The sequence below is a fragment of the Erythrolamprus reginae genome, chromosome 4, assembly GCF_031021105.1.
Source record: "Erythrolamprus reginae isolate rEryReg1 chromosome 4, rEryReg1.hap1, whole genome shotgun sequence".
Lineage (NCBI taxonomy): Eukaryota > Metazoa > Chordata > Lepidosauria > Squamata > Dipsadidae > Erythrolamprus > Erythrolamprus reginae.
This window is the reverse complement of record NC_091953.1, coordinates 68,443,571-68,459,765: the sequence shown is the minus strand read 5'-3', so window position 1 is coordinate 68,459,765 and position 16,195 is coordinate 68,443,571. Positions and strand designations below refer to the sequence as shown.

At 45.1% G+C, this 16,195-nt stretch overlaps 1 protein-coding gene across 6 annotated transcripts in view; it reads right to left on the bottom strand.

Moving 5' to 3' along the window:
- The window catches only part of MED14 (mediator complex subunit 14), a 130,788-nt gene that overhangs the window by 46,152 nt on the left and 68,441 nt on the right, over positions 1–16,195 (bottom strand). For 4 of the 6 annotated variants that reach the window (XM_070750552.1, XM_070750556.1, XM_070750555.1 and 1 more), the window contains one exon: positions 1,110–1,221. In XM_070750552.1, the coding sequence (XP_070606653.1) occupies positions 1,110–1,221 (112 nt within the window). The remainder of the gene's footprint in view (positions 1–1,109; positions 1,222–16,195) is intronic. The other 2 variants (XM_070750554.1, XM_070750557.1) reach the window with 1 other exon arrangement.

Sequence of the window (16,195 nt, the reverse complement as noted above, 5' to 3'; positions counted from 1 at the left end):
AACCTGATACATAGATGACTTACCCTCTTTAAACTAATTGGGGGGGGGAGCAAAACACATTCCTAGCACCCATCGGTATGGGAGTGTGTTTGTGTGTTCCAGCATAATGCTCAAAAAAAGAGCTGGGGTGGCACAGCAGGTAGAGTGCTGTACTGCAGGCCACTGAAGCTGACTTGTAGATCTGAAGGTCAGCGGTTCAAATCTCATCACCGGCTCAAGGTTGACTCAGCCTTCCATCCTTCCGAGGTGGGTAAAATGAGGACCCGGATTGTGGGGGCAATAGCCTAGCTCTGTTAAAAAGTGCTATTGCTAACATGTTGTAAGCTGCCCTGAATCTAAGGAGAAGGGCGGCATAAAAATTGAATAAATAAATAAATAAATAAATAAATAAATCCCTGGGCCATTAAGGAGCATCCCAGCGCAGCAATTGTTTGTGATATCACTTCCTGCGCAGCTTCCTCTGGAAAGCCAGCTATGACATTCACCCTCCAGCGGACCAATGGGGAAACGCCTGATGTTCCCTTCTCTTGGCAGAAGACACCACCAGTAGATTTGGTGCCAGGATTATAGAAAGGGCAGGAAAGAGGAGTGCATGGGAGGGGGAAGGGAGAGGGCAGAAATGATGGGTATGGGAGTAGGGGGAATAAAGGCCCCTCTCAATGACAAAGGCTCAGACAAAGGCTTCGATGTCTGTGCTTCTTTTCCCCCAATACAGGATTGGGATAAATAAATACCTGGGCAATGCTGGGTTATCAGCTAGCTTCTTATAAATACTTCTTTTAAACTTTGAGGATACAAATATGTGAAGAAAGAATAATTTATACAAGCACAGAATATGGCATTTTTCATCAGTTAATGACTGTAAGAAGGGAAAAGGTCATTTGATACTATTTCCAAAAGGTGTGATAGGATTATTATAACTCTATAATCATAATATATAATATATATATAATCTAATATATAATCTAATATAATCTAATAAACTACATTATGTTGAACAAACAAGTAAAACATTTTTAGTAACTACAATTTCTTTGTTAACTGATCCTATGGCTTAATTAAGAAAGCTGTGATTACACCAATTAAGCCAACCCAAAAAGCCATTTTACCTGGTGACTGGGTAAGCATCATTGAAGGTGAAGGAGTAACAGTGTTGTGATAGGATGTGGGAGGCGATGTCAAAGGATAAGCTGCTGGTGCTCCTGTCTGTTTTGAAGACTGCTGATTTAAACATATTATTAGATATACAATAAAATACAGATTTAATGTTTATTTCATCAACATCTAATATTTGAAACAATTCATTCCTGAGCAATGATTCTTTCTAAAAGATAAATAGTTATTGTCAGTAATCCTGAAACAAAACATGATTAGATGAACTAAATCTGATTTATTGTAACATTAACAGAATCTTCCAAACCTCTCACAGAAAATGTTAACTTTCAGATCATTTTGGGTGGGTTGTTTTCTCTAACTATTAAGCAACTGAGAGCACCTCCCTTTTGTCTAATTGTTCCCTAGACTGCATTTCTTTCCCTTGTTCCCCATGGTTATCCATACTTTCTATTACAATTATAGGCCAATCTTTAACTAACATGTTTAGATAAGGTGTTTTGTTTTAATTTAATTTGTATTTGGTTTTAGTAGTGTAAGCAACATCTTTAATAAAAGTTATATGAAAGAGAATGGCAATTTTTCAACTGCTGATAGTCGGAAGGAAACAGATTATTTTGATTTATTTCAATGTACAGGGAGTGGACAAACAAATGAAAACATCTGACTTTTTGGCATCATAATGTTTGAACATGTTCAAATCAATCAAAACTTGACATATTTTAATGGTTTTTTTAAAAAAAATTATGTTATTTGATATGCTTTTTTAAACTACCTTCTTTAAACAGAAATTTAAGGAAATTGGTTATAACCTTCTAGAAATAGCAGACCTCTCAGACTTTCAAAGAAGCCAAATTGTTGGTGTTCAAATGGCAGGGACTATTGTAACAGAAAGTGCCCGAATGTTTGGCGTTTCAAGAGGTAATGTCTCAAAAGTAATGACTGCTTTTGAAAGAGAAGGGAAAACGTCCTCAGCCAAGCACAGGTCTGGTCGAAAGTCGAAGTTGTCTGAGAGAGACCGTCGGACTCTAAAGTGAATTGTTAAGAGCGGATCGCAAGACCACAGCTCCTAAAATCACTGCAGAGCTCAATAGACACATACAGAACCCAGTTTCCACAAAAACTGTTCGAAGGGAGCTTCACAAATCTGGATTCCATGGAAGAGCTGCAATTAGAAAACCCCTGCTCTCAAAAGACAAATATTTCAAAGCATTTAGTGGTGTGGAAACCACCAGAAATGGTCCCTCGAGCAGTGTCAAAATGAGATTTTCTCTGACAAATTATCGTTTACCCTTTTTCCGACCTCCGGCCGTGTTTACGTCTCGAGACAGCCAAAAGAATCATTTCATCCAGACTGCCTTCTCCCAACCGTCAAACATGGCAGGGGTTCAGTGATGATCTGGGGTGCAATTTCTTGAAAATCTGCTGGGCCAATGATTTCCCTTCATGGAAGAATTAACAGCCCTCACTATTTAGGAATTTTGGCCGACCAAATTCATCCTATGGTTCAAGAACTGTTTCCAGAGGGGGATGCCATCTTTCAAGATGATAATGCCCCAATCAATTGAGCAAGAAGTGTTAAAGAATTGCACAAGGAACATTCTAATGAAGTTCAGCATTTCATTTGTCCACCACAATCACCAGACCTCAACATTATTGAGCATTTATGGTCAATTTTAGAGATTCAAGTAAGAAGTCGATTTCCACCACCATCGTCTCTAAAAGAACTGGAGGGTGCTTTAACTGAAGAATGGGCTAAAATTACTTTGGAAACAATTCACAATTTGTAGGAATCAGTACCTCAGAGAATTGAGGCTGTATTTGCTGCAAAAGGTGGACCAACACCATATTAAAAGATATTTTGATGATGTTTCAAGGTGTTTCCATTTTTTTGTCCACGCCCGTAGATTAAGGATGGACCATGGTATTGGCTGGTCTGATGGCTGACATTTGGGGATTGATAAGAGTTTGACTCCACTGTTACATATTTTTTTGCCACCTGGCAGCTTTCAATACTATCAACCTTGCTATCTTTCTGGATTGCTTGAGAGATTTGGGAAAAGGAAGAATGCTTTTGTTGTCACGCTGGAAATTGCCAGCCACAGAGACATTCAGTAGTTAAAGAGTTAATGTGTGCCTTCCCTCTTAATCACACCCATATTTACATCACATCCCACACAGTCATTTCCGCCTGCTTACGTAGCAGCACATTCCTTTCTCTTCGCCATGCTTCTAAGCTGTTTTATAGAGTGTCTACCACGGCAGTTACTTTCTCTTTTAAAATAAAGATGTTTTGTTTTGATTCACTCTGCCTGAGTCTTTCCTTGTTAAATCCATCGCAACATTTGTAATCATCTGTTTCTATTGCTTGGATAGTAGGGCCTCCAGAACAGGTACCCTCAAAATGGAAATTATTATACAGTAACTTTCAGGGTTTCATTTTGTCTCCAATACTTGTTATATGTAGGAAATGATCAGGAGATTTGAACCTAGGGTTTCCAGTATATTGACAATAATTGAGTTCCCCCGAATGCCTTTCTGCAGTTATTAGTTACTCTGCAGTTATTAATTGACTAATCCTCGCAGTAATAAACTTGGAACTGAATTTAAATGAAATGATGGTGTTTATTATGAGGAACCATAATCCAGAAAGGTGGTAGATCTGCCTAATATGAATGGAATTGCAACATTCTATAAAGAAGAGTTTGGGGATATTATTGAACATAAATCTCACTCTGGTTGAGGAAAGAAAGGATCATTGAACTTACCTGAACGGTCTTCTCGATGCACTGCAAGGAGAGTCCAACGTGGAGTATTTCTCTAGTCTCATTGGAAGGGACTGAGTTTAATTTAAATATTATGCAGGTACCGCCCCCTGGCCCACCAGTGAATGAGAAAACGAAGGAGCAGTAAACTATAAACTTTTATTTAACAAATGGAAGGCAATATCAACTCGGAATAAGCAACAATTATAAAAGATAAATGCCCTGGTCCAATAAGCCGGGCGGGTTTGGACTCTCCTTGCAATGCATCGAGAAGACCGTTCAGGTAAGTTCAACGGTCCTTCTCCAATGCACTTGCAAGGAGAGTCCAACGTGGGATGTACCTAAGCCATAATGAAAGGGAGGGATAAGGCTGGACCAAGGGCGCTTATGTTGAGCACACCCTTTGCAGTACCCTCCTCCCAAAGGCTGCCTCTGCGGAGACAAAAGAGTCAATTCGGTAATGCTTGATGAAGGTGGATGGAACTGCCCAAGTGGCTGCTCTACAAATATCTTCAATCGAAGCTTGCGTAGCCCAGGCCGCAGAGGCTGCTGCACTACGTGTGGAATGTCCTGTTATTCCCTGAGGAATAGTCTGACATTCTGCTTTGTAAGCCTCTGTGATGCAGTCCCTTATCCAACGGTTGATGGTTTGAGATGAAACCCTCGTGCCCATTTTCCGAGAAGAAAAGGATACAAATAATGCCTCCGATGTTCTGAAGGCCTGTGTCCTACGGGTATAAATTTTAACTGCACGTCTTACGTCTAATTTATGCTACCTCAGTTCTGATGGGTGTGTGCCATGTGTGCAGAAATCCGGTAATACTATCTCCTGTGCTCTATGGAAGCAGGAGTTTACTTTTGGAATAAAACTCGGATCTAATCGTACCACAACTCTGTCCGGGTGAAATAGGCAGAGGTCAGGTCTCACCGACAAAGCTGACAGCTCTGATACGCGTCTAGCCGAGGTGATTGCGACTAAGAACGCTGTCTTGATGGACAAAAAACGTAACGAAACTGTCCTCAGCGGTTCAAAGGGGGGAGCTGTCAGAGCTCGCAGAACCAGCATCAGGTCCCAAGATGGATATCTATGAACCGTTGCCGGACGAATATTTGACGCTCCTTTTAAAAAGTCCCTAATCCATGGATAGAGGGCGGTAATAGTCCTGACTTAATATAGTGGACAGCGCTGCCACATGATGCCGCAAGTTATTGGGGGCTAATCCCTTATCCAGCCCTGCCTGTAGAAAGATTAGTACAGTACCCAGTAAGGCCGACTGGGGATCGATCTCTTGAGCCTTGCAAAACTCACAGAAGGCCGACCAAGTGGCCTGGTAGATGCGTTTCATAGATGGCCTACGCGCAGCTTGCATGATAGTTATGACCGTGTCAGGCAGATGTTGGTGCCTCAGGCAATCCCCCTCAAGTGCCACATGGTCAGTTGCCACCATTGTGGCTCCGGGTGTACAATGCATCTTGGGCTGAGGATTATTAGATGGTCCGGAATCCTCCAGTGTGGGGAGATGGACAGTTCCATTAAGTCCGAGAACCATGCTCGCCGTGGCCAATATGGCGCCACCAGCAGTACCTCGGCCTGTTCCTCCAGGATCTTTTGCAGGACTCTCTGTATAATGCGAGTGGGAGGGAAAGCATACAGGAGGTCCTTTGGCCAGGGGAGTCGCAACGCATCCACCCCCTCCATTCCCGGAGAAAGGAACCCGTAGAAGAAGCGTGAAAGCTATGTAATGTGGCACGTTGCAAGTAGGTCTATTATTGTTGTGCTGAAGCGATTGGTTATCTCCTGGAAAATTCTGAGGTCCAATCTCCACTCCGCCGGGTCTATAGTCCTGTGGCTCAGCCAGTCTGCCCACACGTTCTCTTGCCCCGATATGTACTTGGCCGAAAGAGAGGCCAGATGGACCTCTGCCCATCTGAACAGGGATTTCGATTCCTGCATCAGTCGCCTGGATCTCGTTCCCCCTTGGTGATTGATGTAGGAACGGGCTGAGACATTGTCTGTTAAGATCAGAACGTGTCTTCCCTGTACCAGGGGAGAGAAGCTGTGCAGTGCCAAGGAAACAGCCTTTAGTTCCAGGAAATTGATGTTTACGTCCTGTAAGTCCTGTGGATTCCACAGACCCTGAGCCATGTTGGATGAGAGATGGGCTCCCCAGCCGGTCAAGCTGGCGTCCGTCGTTATAGTCACAAAGTCTTGACCTCGGAATGGTGAGCCCCTCTGGATCACTGTTGAAGTCCACCATCACAGGGAATGTCTGATCCCCACCTTGAGGGTCACTTTGACATGGGTGTGACTGGTTTTTCTCCTTTGAAAGGGTAGGAGGAACCACTGGAGTGGACGTAGATGCAACCGGGCCCAGGGCACAATCTCTATACAAGATACTAGGGTGCCTACTATCCTTGACAGGAAGTCCAGTGAAGGTCTTTGTTGAGTCCTCAAAGATTGTATTAGGGTCTGAATATTGGCCTGCCTTTCCTGGGACAGGAAAACCTGACATGATTCCGTGTCTATGGAGGTACCTAGGTGAGCCAGACATGTTGTCGGGGTTAAGTGGCTCTTGTCCCAATTTATGGTAAACCCGTGTATTTGGAGAGTGGTCAGTGTAAATTGTAGATCTCGATGTGCCTGTTCCAGGGACTTCGACAATATTATGATATCGTCGAGATATGCCATAATGCGCACTGACCGGTGTCTGAGAGTGGCCGTAAAGACGTCCAATAGTTTCGTGAACGTCCTTGGTGCTGAAGAAAGGCCAAATGGCATTGTCCTGTATTGGTAATGAGTCTCGTTTAAACAGAAGCGTAGGAATTGCCTATGCGCCGGGAATACCGGCACATGTAAGTAGGCCTCCTTGTGGTATATTGACGCTAGGAGGTCCCTTGGACGTATAGAATGCAGAATGGAACGGAGGGAGTGCATTTTGAACCTCTGGTAACGCACGTAGAGGTTCAAACATTTTAGGTTTAATATTAAATGATACCCTCCCAAGGACTTTGGAACCAGGAATATGACCGAGTAGAAACCTTTTCCTCTTAGGTGTAGGGGTACTTCCTCGATCGCCTCTATTTCTAATATATGCACTATTTCTCTGTGTAATAACAGTCTCTTTTGAGAATCTATTACTTGGGGGCATGGAAGGAATCTGTTCGGGGGTAGATGAGAGAAGTCTTTCCTCAAACCGTGGGACACTGTGGCAATTGCCCAAGTGTCTGTCGATGTAGCCTTCCAGGCGTTGGCAAAGTGCTGAAGTCTGCCCCCAAGAGGATAGGTCACTGCAGAGTCATTTGGTTCGTCTGGATCTCTTGAAGTTGGAACCTCTAAAGGGACGGCGGCCGTGCTGAGAGGGCTTGCCCCAGTCTGCTAAATATGTTTTCTTTGTGTGGAAGCCTCCCTGGTTGAAGGAGCCCAGGGAGAATGCCCTCGATCCCTGGGAGACTGTCGAGGAGGGCTCGGCATGAAATGTCTGACGTCTGTAGAAGGGGGTGAAACATCTTTCCCCTCTCTTATTGGATCATGGTAGAACCTTTTTCTTGTCCTTATCTTCGATAAGGACCTTTTCTAGGGAGTCTCCGAACAATTTCTCACTCTGGAAGCGTGCGGAGGCCAGGCGCCATTTGGATTTAACATCCGCCTGCCAGCTGCAAAGCCAAATCAGTCTGCGAGATGACAGGGAAGATGCCATTGCTCTGGATGCAAATTTAGCTGCATCCACGGTGGCATCCGCCGAAAATTCAGTAGCCGCCAACAGTTTGTTTAAATCTTGGCGAAGTCTGCTGTCCTCAGGGTTCACCCTGGATTGAATGTCCTGTATCCACAGGATAGTGGCCCGATTGAAAAACGAAGCCGCGGAAGCGGCGCGTAAGGCCCAGGCTGCCATTTGGTGTGTCTTGAGCACAACATTCTCAGCTTTCTTATCTTCAGCCTTTAGCCCATCTGAAACCTCCGACGGCACCAGGGCGGTAGACACTAAGCTTGCCACTGGAGTGTCTATGGTTGGAGGGGCTAATAGTGATTCCATCTCCTGATCAAATGTATAGAATTTTTGATCGATCATAGACGGCCCCTGAGCCGCTGCCGGGGTTTCCCAAGGTCTTTTAATGTTCTTGAGGAAAATCTCTGAGGAGGGAATATGCTCCGTTTCTTTTTTAGGCACTGTGAGAAGCACCCCCGTCGCGGGTGGCGCTGTGGTTTCCTTTGCTTGTTTCCCCTCCCCTGCTTCTTCGAAGGCTAACTTGGCCTTGTTAAGCATGATTCTGAACAGGGAGGGTTTGAAAAGGCCTACAAAGCTCGGGGGTTCAGGTGGTTGTTCATCCCCAGACAGACCATCGCTATCCTCGCTGTCATCGTCTCTAGGGAACAACTCCTCCTCCATTGATCCCTGTAAGGATGATGGAGCTGGGGCCACCCACAGGTCTCTGGCCCGCGGCGGATTCGTGGCCACTGGAGCATGTTGCTGGACACCCGTTGCTAGCCGTTGTGAATACGCATTAGCTATTAAGTCTTGAAGGGCCTGAGGCATGTTTTGCCATGTGTCCAGAGAGCTCCTCAGCCCCACAGCTGAGGGTGTGAAGGTGGCTGTGGGCTGGCTATATTGTGGCCCTTGCTGAATGGTTGAAAAGTTGGGCCATGGCTGTGACTGCCGAGGGGCATTAAAGGCCTCTGTTGCTGATAGTAGGGGGCGTTCTGGCGACCAACCCTTCTCCATTGCCGAGCCTGCTACCCCTGCTATTCCACTCATGGGGGAGGCCGGGCTGAGACAAGGCAGCTGGTTGTTGTCTTTGCACCATTTCTAATTGTCTCTCAAGCGCCCTTATTCTTTTCTCATCCTCTTTGAGTGAGGCTCCCTGAGAAGATTTGGACTTGTTCTTCTCAGATTGTGGCTTTCCCTTGGGGGTACAGGGCTGAATTGTAGCGGGCAGTTCCTCCCCTGAATGTGCTGAAGTATCAGCCATATTTTTGTCTCCCCTTGTAAACACTCACAGACGCCTCGAAAGCGAAGGCTCAACCGGATCACGCAGCCGAATAGAGAGAGTGAAAACCAACGGTCTATGGTTTCCAATGCAGCTGCGTGCTACTGGGGTAAACCTGGGGTGTGGCTGGGAGCTGTCTTCGGCTCCGTTCTACCCCTCCTTGATTTTGTAAAAGAAACATGGCCGCCGCACCATTGCTATGGAAACCAGCGGGAAAAACAATCGAGTTCCTCCCGCCGTTTCCAACTCTAAAAATGGCATCCGTCATCCGTCTCGGCGCTTTAAGAGCATCTGAGGCGTCTTCCTGCCCCAGCACTTCTGCCGAAAGGTCGCCTCTCGAGGTTTTCGTCGTTTCTTCAGCTCTGGTATGTTCGTCGGGCGGGGCAGGCCCCTCCCGACATCAACCGCCTCCTACTAGCCGGGTGTGACCACGGAGGTCGGTGACCCGGTCGCCCACTTTGGCCATGATTAATTCGTCCCCCCCCCGTACTTTCGATGTTGTACGTGAAGAAGGGGGGTGTCGGAGGGCACGGCAGGCAAGAGGACAGAACCCACGGAGGGTCTGGTGCACTGCTGCAAAGGAGGGAGCCAGTTTCCTGAAGAACACCTGCAAGAAAAAAGAAACATTAAACAGTTTGAGAAAAAAGTAAAATGACAACTAATTTGAAATCATTTACAGTAGTCCCTCACCTATCGCTGGTGTTACGTTCCAGACCCGTCCGCGATAGGTGAAATCCGCGATGGGGAATTTATCGACTGATAGTTCTTTAGGGGGGACGCTCCCTGCTCCCTTTCTCCTCCTTCCCACCAGCTCCGGATGCCTGGAGGCGAGCAACGGCCGGCTAACCTTCCCCCCCCCCCACTACTACTTACTCTGCGCCTGAGGAAAAGAAGGGGAGGGGGGCAAAAGAATCGCCGCCTCCGAGCATTCCCGACCCACTGCTATTCTTTGCAGCAGCTCGGCCAAACGTTGTCTTTTTTGCCTTGCCCCGGCTGGAAAGTCCCTGGTGAGCTGCCCCGGCTGGTTCTTTTTTTCTCTCTCTCTCTTTTCTTTTCTTTTTTTTTTCCCCTCCACCCGCCCAGCACTTCCTCTCCCGCCCTCGAGCCCAGTCTGGAAATCCCCGCCGTGTCACGTTCCTTTCTTTGCTCGCGCTCGCTCGTTCACGCGCTGCCGGGAGCTCTTTCTACAACCCCAAGCACACCGCTGCCGCCGCCAACCACTAAGCGCGCCTCCAAAGACTGCCTTCTCGGCACTGGCGAGGCGGGTTGAACGAGGGGACGGGCCTCCGCCGGAGCTCAATCCCCGCCCCGCTCATCATTCGCCCAGCCGTGGGCTGGTTGGCTTGTCCTGCCCTTCCAAACTTCTAAGCGCCGTATCTGTGCCAACACTGACTTCAAAACCCGCAATGAAGTGAAGCCGTGGTGGGTGAAGCGCGATATAGCGAGGGACTACTGTACTAAATACTTGTGGAGAGAAAACTCAAAGGTCCCTTTACTGCGACTGAGTTTTCATGACTGTTGGGCTAGGGGGCGGTACCTGCATAATATTTAAATTAAACTCAGTCCCTTCCAATGAGACTAGAGAAATACCCCATGTTGGACTCTCCTTGTAAGTGCCTTGGAGAACAATGCTTTTCTTCAGTTTTGGTTGATAGGGAAACATTTTTGAACCCAATGACAAAACTGTTACGCACAAGTAATGGCTTGATATGAAATTTGTTTTTACATAAACCACTGACAGACATGCATGTCTATTTCTGTAGAATAGTGTTTTCCTCCTTATTGTAATATCAAGGATTATTTTATCACATTCGGTACTTTATCGTATCTACCATTCTTGAAATCCCGTAAGCTTTGCTTCTTTTGTAATCCAACACAGACTTCAGAGGATAATCAAAACTGCAGAAAAAACAATTGCTGCCAACCTGCCTTCCACTGAGGACCTGTATACTGCACAAGTCAAAAAGAGGGCTATGAAAATATTTACTGACCCCTGGCATCCTGGACATAACTGTTTCAACTCCTACCCTCAAAACGTCGCTAGAGAGCATTGCACACCAATACAACCAGAAACAAGAACAGTTTTTTCCCCAAAAGCCATCACTCTACTAAACAAATAATTCCCTCAACACTGTCAAACTATTTACTAAGTCTGCACTAATATTACTACTAATTTTTTCTCATCATTCTTATCACTCATTTCCTCCCACTTATGACTGTATGACTGTAACTTTTGCTTGTATCCTTAAGATTTTTATTAATATTGATTGTTTTCTCATTGCTTATTTGACCCCATGACAATCATTAAGTTTTGTACTTCTTGATTCTTGACAAATGTATCTTTTCTTTTATGTACAGTGAGAGCATATGCACCACAACAAATTCCTTGTGTGTCCAATCACACTTGGCCAGTAAAAATTCTAAAAATAACGCTTTTAGGATACACCATATACAGATGTCAGCTCAGGTATAAGGCAACTGTATTATACCAAGCCATCAGACCCAATTGTAATGGTATATGGGAATGATCTTGGGAGAAACGAGGAAGAGTCCAGTCTGCGGAGAGGGGCGGCATACAAATCTAATAAATAATAGATAATGGTCAGACAAGTGGCAGCTGAATCCACAAAAAGAATGGAGGCATAGTAAACATCTCAGAAAGGACCCTCCCTGGGACTATAAAAATGAGATTGCAAAGATTCTGTTAGTGTAACTTTATAAAAGATGTTTTTGCTAGTACTTCTAGATGTGCTTCTTTGTATGGTCCTTGTATGGACTACCTTGCAAGGCTGCCATTAATCTTACAAATCTACTTTCTTCCAAAGACTGGCAGAAAATCTTCCTAGGAGTTTTGGAAATGGCTTCCGATCCACAGGGAATTCCTCAACCAGCCAGCAGCAGTGTTGTTGCTATACTAGCAGTAAGTAACTGTACACAGTTACCAAATTGCAGAATACCATGATATAAATAACATAATAACTAAGACAGAATTTGCAATGATCTAGAGCACGGGTAAGTAAAGTTGGCTCTTCTATGACATGCGGACTTCAACTCCCAAAATTGCTCAGGTAGCATGATTGGCTCAGGAATTCTGGGAGTTGAAGTCCATAAGTCATAGAAGAGCCAACTTTGCCTTCCCCTGATCTACAGCAGCATAAGTAGCTTTTCCTCCTGTCTCCTAAGGTCATCCCACATACCATTGCAACAATGATCCATCACCAATTCTGTTATCTAAACTGAATGTCATCTCTCCAGGATTTCAAACTGAAATCTAATAGCAATACCATTTAGACTTATAAGCTGCTTCATAGTGCTTTTACAGTCCTCTCTAAGCGGTTTACAGAATCCGCATATTGCCCCCAACAATCTGGGTCCTCATTTTACCCACCTCGGAGGGATGGAAGGCTGAGTCAACCTTGAGCCGGTGGCGAAATTTGAACTGCTGAACTAAAGCTAGCAGTTAGCTGGAGGATATAGCATTGCTTCCAGCTGTAGGGATTTAGCTCCAGTGATCTTAGAGGCCGATGTCTTAGAAGAACTTGAATGATTAAAGATAAATAAGGCAATGGGTTGAGATGGCATCCAACCGAGAGTTCTTAAAGAACTCAGATCTGTGATTGCTACCCCCGACTGATTTGTTTAACCAATCAATTTTAACAGGAGAAGTTCCTGACGACTGAAGAATGGCCAGTGTTGTGCCTATCCACAAGAAGGACAGTAGAGAAAAAGCTGGTAACTACAGGCCAGTTAGCTTGACATCAGTTATAGTTAAAATGATGGAGACTCTACTCAAAAAGAGGATAAATCAGCACCTAAAAATCAATAACTTATTGGACCCAAACCAACATGGCTTTACCGAAGGCAATCATGTCAGACTAATCTCATTGATTTCTTTGACTATGTCACAAAGGTGTTGGATGAAGGTGGTGCTGTGGATATTGCCTATCTGGACTTCAGCAAAGCCTTTGATACGGTTCCACATAAAGAGCTGATAGATAAGTTAGTTCTGTGGATTTGCAGCTGCCTGAAGCGTAGACATCAGAGGGTTGTTGTTAATGGCGAGTATTCTGAGCAGACTGGTTACAAGCGGTGTGCCACAAGAGTCTATTCTGGGTTCTATTCTTTTTAATATCTTTGTGAGTGACATAGGGGAAGATTTGGTAGAAAAGGTTTGCCAATTTGCCAATGACTATAAAGTGTGCAATAGGGTTGATATTCCTGGAGGCGTCTGTAATATGACAAATGATTTAGCTTTACTAGAGAAGTGGTCAAAGCAATGGAAACTGTAGTTTAATGTTTCCAAATGTAAAATAATGCACTTGGGCAAAAGGAATCCTCAATCTGAGTATTATATTGGCAGTTCTGTGTTAGCAAAAACTTCAGAAGAGAAGGACTTAGGGGTAGTGATTTCTCACAGTCTAAAAATGGGTGAACAGTACAATCAGGCGGTAAGGAAAGCAAGTAGAATGCTTGGCTGCATAGCTAGAGGTATAACAAGCAGGAAGAGGGAGATTGTGATCCCGCTTTATAGAGCGCTGGTGAGACCACATTTGGAATATTGTGTTCAGTTCTGGAGAATTCACCTACCAAAAAATATTGACAAAATTGAACAGGTCCAAAGATGGGCTACAAAAATGATGGAAGGTCTTAAGCATAAAACTTATCAGGAAAGACTTAATGAACTCAATCTGTATAGTCTGGAGGACAGAAAGGGGGACATGATCGAAACATTTAAATATGTTAAAGGGTTAAATAAGGTTCAGGAGGGATGTGTTTTTAATAGAAAAGTGAACACAAGAACAAGGGGGCATAATCTGAGGTTAGTTGGGAGAAAGATCAGAAGCAACGTGAGAAAATATTATTTGACTGAAAGAGTAGTAGATGCTTGGAACAAACTTCCAGCTGACGTGGTTGGTAAATCCACAGTAACTTAATTTAAACATGCCTGGGATAAACATATATCCATCCTAAGATAAAATACAGCAAATAGTATAAGGGCAGACTAGATGGACCATGAGGTCTTTTTCTGCCGTCAATATTCTATGTTTCTAAGTAGCCTGCAGTGCTGCACTCTAACTACTGTGCCACCCCAGCTCTAATATATGCTCTTCTTGAGAATGGTATCAAATCTCTGACCTTTTTGTTTGAAAATAGACGTTGGATACTCACCTGAACGCCTCTTCTCATGCATGGAACGGAGACAGTAGTCACGTGGGCTTAGCTCGCTGTCCTAGCCAATCAGGACCGAGCAACAAGTCTTTAAAGACACTGCTAGATCCGCCCCTTTCCCAGTTATTCGCGAATCCAAAAACACTTGGCTCGTGTTGGCTTTCAACTTAGTTGACTCTCGGCCAGGTAAGTGTGAGAAGAACAAAAAAGAAGACAAGAAAGGTGAGTAAACCTAGGAAGGGAGGTGACTACAGTCTTCGTTCCAAGCATGAAAAGAGGTGTTCAGCCGAGTATCCAACGCCTATTCTCCATGCCAAGGATGGAGACAGTAGTCACATGGGACATACCAGGTGGCTGCCTTGCAAACTTCTTCTAAGGATGCTTGGGTTGCCCAGGCTGCTGAAGTCACTGCGCTTTGAGTTGAGTGTGCTGTAATTCCTCTAGGAATTGGCATGGCCACTGCTTCGTATACCTTGGTGATAGTGTACCTGATCTATCTAACCAAGGTTGTAGAGGAAACCTTGGTACCCAGAGAACCGGGATGGTAGGACACGAAGAGGGCTTCTGACTTGTGAAAGGATTTGGTCCATTCAATGTAAATTTTTAACATCCAGTGACATCCAGTGTATGCCATCTAATGCTTAACCGATGAAGGGAGTTCTGTGGAACATGGTGTTAACCTTAGGAAAGAATGTAGGATCCAGTCTAAGGATGACCTTTTCTGGATGGAATTGACAAAGATCTTGTCTGATGAAAAGAGTTGCTATCTCTGAAATATGTCGAGCTGATGTGATAGCTATAAGAAAGGCTACCTTGCATGACAGATGTCTCAGGGATTCTTCTCTGAGCGGTTCATATGGATGAGATGAGGGATGACAACATTCGATATAAGTCCAAAACAGGGTAACGGTGGATGACTGGAGGTGTTAGCTATTCCTTTAATCAACTCTTGAATTGCAGGGAAACTACGAAGAGGTTCACCTCTTGGACCTGCAATTACGGAGGAAAGAGTTGCAACTTGATGGCATAGCGTGTTAGCCGCAAGGCCCATGTGGAATCCTTGCATTAAGAAGCTGATCATTTTGTGAAGAGGAACATACACAGGTGAGAGACCCTCCTTCTCACACCATTCGCAGGACTTGGTCCAGGTGTGTCCATAGATGCAATTGGTTGATGGCCTCGAGGCCTGCATCATCAGCACAATAGCATCCGGGGCGTAACCTTGTCCTTCCTGATAATCTCCGAGTGGTTAGATGAAACCAGTCGGAGTCCAGATGAAAGAATGCTCCTTGTTGCAGCATGTTCACTGAAATGGGGAGTCGACATGGGGGCGCGAGGGAAAGTGTTTGTACATCAGTACCATGCACATCTGGACAGTGAGGAGCGATTACAATGACTTGTGCGTTCTCTGACAGAATCTTGTGAATTAATTCTGAGAATATTAGGATTGGACAAAAGGCGTAGAGGAGTGCTTGGGGCCACGAGCTCCTCAGGGCATTGATCGCTTCCTCTCCCGTCTCTGAGTAGCAAGAGAAGAATCGAGGAAGTTGAGAACTGAGAGCAGTCGCAAAGAGGTCAACTGCAGGGAGTCCGAATTGGAGGCAAATTTGGTTGTACAGGGCTGGCAGGAGTTGCCAGTCACTTGGATCCAGTGTCTGGCGAGAGAGCCAATCTGCTTGCAGATTGAGCTTCCTCGATATGTGATCTGCTGAGAGGGATTGTAGATGTCTCTTTGCCCACAGACCTAGTCTCATGGATTCAAGCATCAGGACTTTGGATCGAGTTTCTCCCTGGTGGCATATGTGGCTCTTGGCTGCTATATTGTCTGTCAAGATTAACAGGTGTTTCCTCTGAATTAGTTGGCGAAAGTGTTTCGGGACCAGATGCACTGCCCTAAGTTCTAGCCAATTGATAGGACGTTGAGCTTCTGTTGGGGATTAGGTCCCCTGGGTTCCCATACCTGAGGTATGAGCTCCCCAGCCCAACAGACTGGCGTCCATTGTGAAGGTTATCCGATTCATGACCTTGAAGTTGGAACCTTTGGAAATGGCTGAAGAGAGTCACCAGGAGAGAGATCTCGTCACGGGCGGGGGAATTGGAATGGAGCGATGTGATGTGCTTTGTCCAGCCTTCTGAAATGGCAACAGTAACCATTGTAGTTA